The 4,940-nt window shown below is 36.9% G+C and overlaps 1 protein-coding gene across 1 annotated transcript in view; it reads right to left on the reverse strand.

Annotated features, from left to right (window-relative positions):
* The window catches only part of LOC107686850 (protein-methionine sulfoxide oxidase MICAL2-like), a 53,583-nt gene that overhangs the window by 7,122 nt on the left and 41,521 nt on the right, over positions 1-4,940 (reverse strand). The window contains exon 19 of the mRNA XM_016484004.1: positions 651-828. Within this exon, the coding sequence (XP_016339490.1) occupies positions 651-828 (178 nt within the window). The remainder of the gene's footprint in view (positions 1-650; positions 829-4,940) is intronic.

Here is a 4,940-nt window from a genome sequence, read left to right on the forward strand (position 1 = left end):
CCGAAAACTCAATGGAAGAACTAATCAATTCTCTTTCCGGCTCAGACTGCATAGGTTAAAGCGTATGGGGCTGTCACGTGATGAACGAACGACTCTAACCGAAGACTTGTCAGATAAGAGGTGAGGTGAGCTAATCATAGACTGAAGACCCAGGTAAACAATTAATTAATCTTTTCTGTTTTTTATAGCAGTTTTGTATTGTTTGTAGTGTGATCAACGTTTGCGGAAGTAGTAGACGTTTTAGGGAAGTAACACGTAACATTTTAATTATATTTTGCTAAAATGAACGAAATGACTCGGGAAAAAAGATTTGTTCATTTTGCTGAACGAGACTCAAAGGTCCGAGTCGGTAAAATGATCCGAACTTCCCATCACTAATCGATTCTTGGGATTTAAGAATCGATATCGTTCCGTAAAAATGAGAATCGATTAACATCGAGATATCGATATTTTTTACCCAGCCCTATTTGTATAGTAAAAGGCAGCCTGGACATTCCGCTAAACATCTTTTGTATTCCACAGAAGAAAATTAAACCATACAGGTTTTATGCAACATGAGGGTGAGTAAATGATGATTTAATACTCATTTTAGGGTTAACTAATCATTTCATGAGAAACAGTGAGAATGCAGTACAGGTCCTTCACAGTACCTTCCTCTGAATCGAAGGAATGTCCTCCCTGGCTCAGTGGAGCTCTGCAGGTATGACAGCGGAAACATTCCCTGTGGAAGTGGAATCCCTCCGCGCTGAGCCTCTCCACTGCAAACACCCGTTTCTTACACGCATGGCACACATCTCCCAAACTCTGAAATTCTCTTTTTAAGGAAGGCTAAGGGAAAAAAAAGAAAGAAACAAAGAAACAAAAAACATTTAAGATTGTGTCGACATGTTTAAAATAACCCTGAGAATAACATCCACACTGACTGAGCTGTCATGGAAAATATCATATCAAAAACATTACACTGACAATCCTAATGTGATGAAATACTTCTAGTTTTGCAGTATACAGTACCTGGATGACCTACTGCAATGGCCAAAAATATACAGTATATCTTCAAACAGTGCCGGGTACTGTATCCCACAATGCACTCACTGTGCTTGATTTGACTTTTCAGTTTGGCTCATAGTGATGAACGAGCCAAAAGTCATTTCAGACATGAAACATCTTTTCTGACTCATTATTTGATTCAATGTTTTAAAATTGCATTAAAAGTGCAAAATAACCATATTTATTTTTGAGTTAATAATATGGACGCCACATAATGACTTCAACATGCAAAATGCAGGCTATGTGACATTTGAAATGGTGCTGCATTTTTCATATTTATTCACATACCATTTTTGGAAAGCAGTAGGCAGTATACAGTATTTACATTGCTGTACAGAATGTAAACCTCTATGAGAGATTTGATCTAATTTACTCAATTTAGAAGAGTAACCATGGTAACATTTTTGGAGCTTGATAGTCCCAGTTCACATTTGCTTTTAATGTATGGAAATCATCTCCTGTATTCCAGGGAAGAAAGTCATACAGGTTTGTAACATCATTAAGGTGAGTAAATGATGACAAAACTGTACATGTTAACATGAGCTTAACTGCACAGGATGAGCTCATAAAATTCCTAATTTAATTCATAATCGTTTTTAGATTAAAAAGAACTAAACAGTTGATCTGTGGCTTACCGGAGGGTCTGAGTTGCTTGCCTGGGGCCTATGATCATTTTCATAGAGGGTAACCAGACTGTCAGCTCTAGCGCCCACTATCAGAGACACTTTGCCTACTGTGCGCTACCAGCCAATGGGAGAGCAGGGACAGAAAGTGAAGAAAAGAGAATGAAACAGAAGGATAAAGCAATATAAGGCAGCGCATGAGAGGACATGCTGGGGAAAATCTGAGAGAAAATAATTCAGAATATATTTAACACCTTTCTGTCAAACAATGAGTCTGACTGATTAGATAGCTTCTTTCGAAACAGACTGCATTGCTCTATTCCATAACTCACTGAGCTGCCTAAATAGGCACCATCTTAAAGCATTACAGGAATATGGTGTAAAACAGGCAAGATGCATCAAGCACCCCTCCTTGTTTTTTTTTTGTGTGCAAATTTTATGGTAGCATTGCACTTATCCTTGTTAGCTTAGCAACATGCTAACATCAGACTACTGAAATGAGTATGTTTTGTTTCCTGTGCAGAGTGATACGTGCCAATGGCGTTTACGTAACTCAGGCTCATTGGAAATATATGACTCTGGCTACATTTCTACAAAAGAACTTAGAAATAAGTTGTTTCAGGTACATTCTGCTACATTATTCAGATGACACGTCCACTATAACACTTTCATTTTTTTCTCCATTGCAGATGCAGATTTATTAAACGGCAGTGTCTTGAAAAATTAAAATAAAAACGCATTTGCTAAAGCAACCATGCTGCTTTAGCTCTTTTGTTGAGTGTCATGACTCGTGTTCGAAGTGACTCGTACCCGAGCTCTCCACCTGGAAAATGCAGTGCAGTACTAGGTGAGCTACCGAGCAAGTTTACTATGTCAGAAAATCCATATATATGGAGCTGCTTATGTGCTGCTTAAGTCAAAATGTTTTAATTTACAAATCAGGTACTGTGGTAAAAGTATACTGAAGTTATAAAATATTACTGTGTAAGTAACCACCTAAAAATTTATATTTTTTAATCAATTATCTTCCCCTGTAATCATAATTTGTATAAATAGGAACAAGTTTTGTTGGTCTTTTACTGCCTCTAAAGTTAATTTCAGCTGGAAACTGCAGTGAAATGCATGCACAGGTATGCTTTTGCAGAAATGTAGCTGGATTCGCATTATTCACACATGCCTGGACTGCATCTGTAGAATGTAGGCATCTCATTTGGTTTTAGAACAGAGCCCATGTCTTTTAGCTGGGTTGTCGGTCATTCTTGAGATACTTCTAAAAGCATCCCGTGAAACTTGAAAAACTCCTATGTTGAGACGATTATGTAATGATCCAGTCAATTTTGAACTGTTCAGTGGGTGGAGCTAGAGTTTCAGGTCAGGCATCTGGCAATGGAAGAGAGGACTTTTGGAATGCTCTCTCTCTCTGTGGTCAGATGGAATGTATGGATGCTTACAGCCAAGTGTGTGTTACACTGGCACGTTCTCATTAGAAAACCAACCATGTGAAGAGAGACAGTCCATCAAAGAGAGCTGCCACCCTGATCAGTGCTCTCCAGTCCTGCCTACAACATGCCAACAATCTCCCGGAAGACTCATTCCAGTCATTCCGCAGATATGGTCATATACCTGTTTGGGAGCATATGAGTCTCCATTTGATTGAGGAACGACTGTTTGTTTTCTTACAGTAAAGGATGTTGTGCTACTGCTGGTGGCAGACTGAAATGTAGATTTGAGAGTTTATTGCAGCAAATGTTGTGATCATCTTTGGTTAAGTTATAGGAAAGATTTACCCAAAAAATTAATAATGCTCTAAACCGGTATGACTTTCTTTTTCCCATTGAACTCAAAAGGAGAAATTCCCAAGCTGGTTCTTTCCAAGAAAGCATTCTTGTTTTATTTGGTCTTTCAAACTCCAAAAATTATAATACCAAAAATACCAAAATACCATAAAAGTAGGATTATTGGAGTATGTTTTACAAGAAAATGCTATTTCAGTTTTTATACTTCAAAATGTCATGCATAATTCAATGTTACTTGTTAAATTTACTAGCAATTTCTGAGTGAATATTGTTTTAACGTAATTATTACATCTTAAAGTCCTTCTTCACTGAAACTCTTAAATCTCTGAGACATGAGACATTTCTTCCATGGTAGAAATAAAGCTATATAGGTTTGGAACGACATGAGGGAGAGTAAATAACAATAGCAGTTTCATTTGTGGGCAAACTTTTCACTTTCAATCAATTAATCAAACAATTATCCTGACAAACACTCACCATCTGAGAGTTACTCTTTGCATGTTTATGCCATAAAGTATTTCTGGCTTTAATTTACTGCTTTAAAAGAGACATGAGGAGAGTGATACTCAATATGTTAATAAGAAATGACTCTGAAAGGCATGAGAATTATTGAAGACAAACAGGAAGTGTTTTAAAGGTCAAATCACTGCTATACCTTAATGAGGAAGCAGAGGAGAATGTAAAGGAAAGATGGAGAGGAGCAGTGCATTCTGGGATGGGGTGAAATGTTATGGAGTTAGATTGAGGAGTATGGATAGAGGAAGAACTGGTCTGTCCAGAGCAGAGATGGAGAGACAGATTAGACAACAGAATTATGAAGATTTTGATTATATGTAGAATAAAATTAAATTGCACTTTTAATTGGAGATTACGCTCTAATATTATTAAAGTATCGCTAAGTAATTTTTGCTCACTGGTCTTGGACATTACACTGACACTATTCTGTATGAATGCAGCATCACACAAAGTTTTTCAGTCACTGATTGAGCCACTGTAAGAAAATACCCTATTCACAGACACATTTGGTACTTAAGATTAATTTATTTAGTGTCTGACAAGGAAGGAATAACTCATAACAGAATGTACAATCACTGGAAATTAAGTGGTAATGCCTATATACCTTGAGTGTGTATTCATTTTTAATAATTCAATGTCTCGAGTCATTTATTCTGTTTATCATGGCTGCCCATTGCACTTATATTATATTTTATATATATATATATATACATATACATACACACATATACAACAGTTCGTTCTGGTTCTCAAATCTGATTGGTTGAGAACCGTGAGATATTGTACTGGTATTGCTACAGGAACACGCTCTTTCACAATTTTGTATCACTCCGCTTGTTCTAGCCGGGTCTATGTTTTTTTTTTAATTATTCACTGAGCTAATCATAGAGTACATTAGTTAATATAAGAAGAAACGTCTAGCTTCGCGGTCTCTCTCTCTCTCATTTGGATGCACGTC

This window comes from Sinocyclocheilus anshuiensis, unplaced genomic scaffold, assembly GCF_001515605.1.
Source record: "Sinocyclocheilus anshuiensis isolate Anshui unplaced genomic scaffold, SAMN03320099.WGS_v1.1 scaffold773, whole genome shotgun sequence".
Classification (NCBI taxonomy): domain Eukaryota; kingdom Metazoa; phylum Chordata; class Actinopteri; order Cypriniformes; family Cyprinidae; genus Sinocyclocheilus; species Sinocyclocheilus anshuiensis.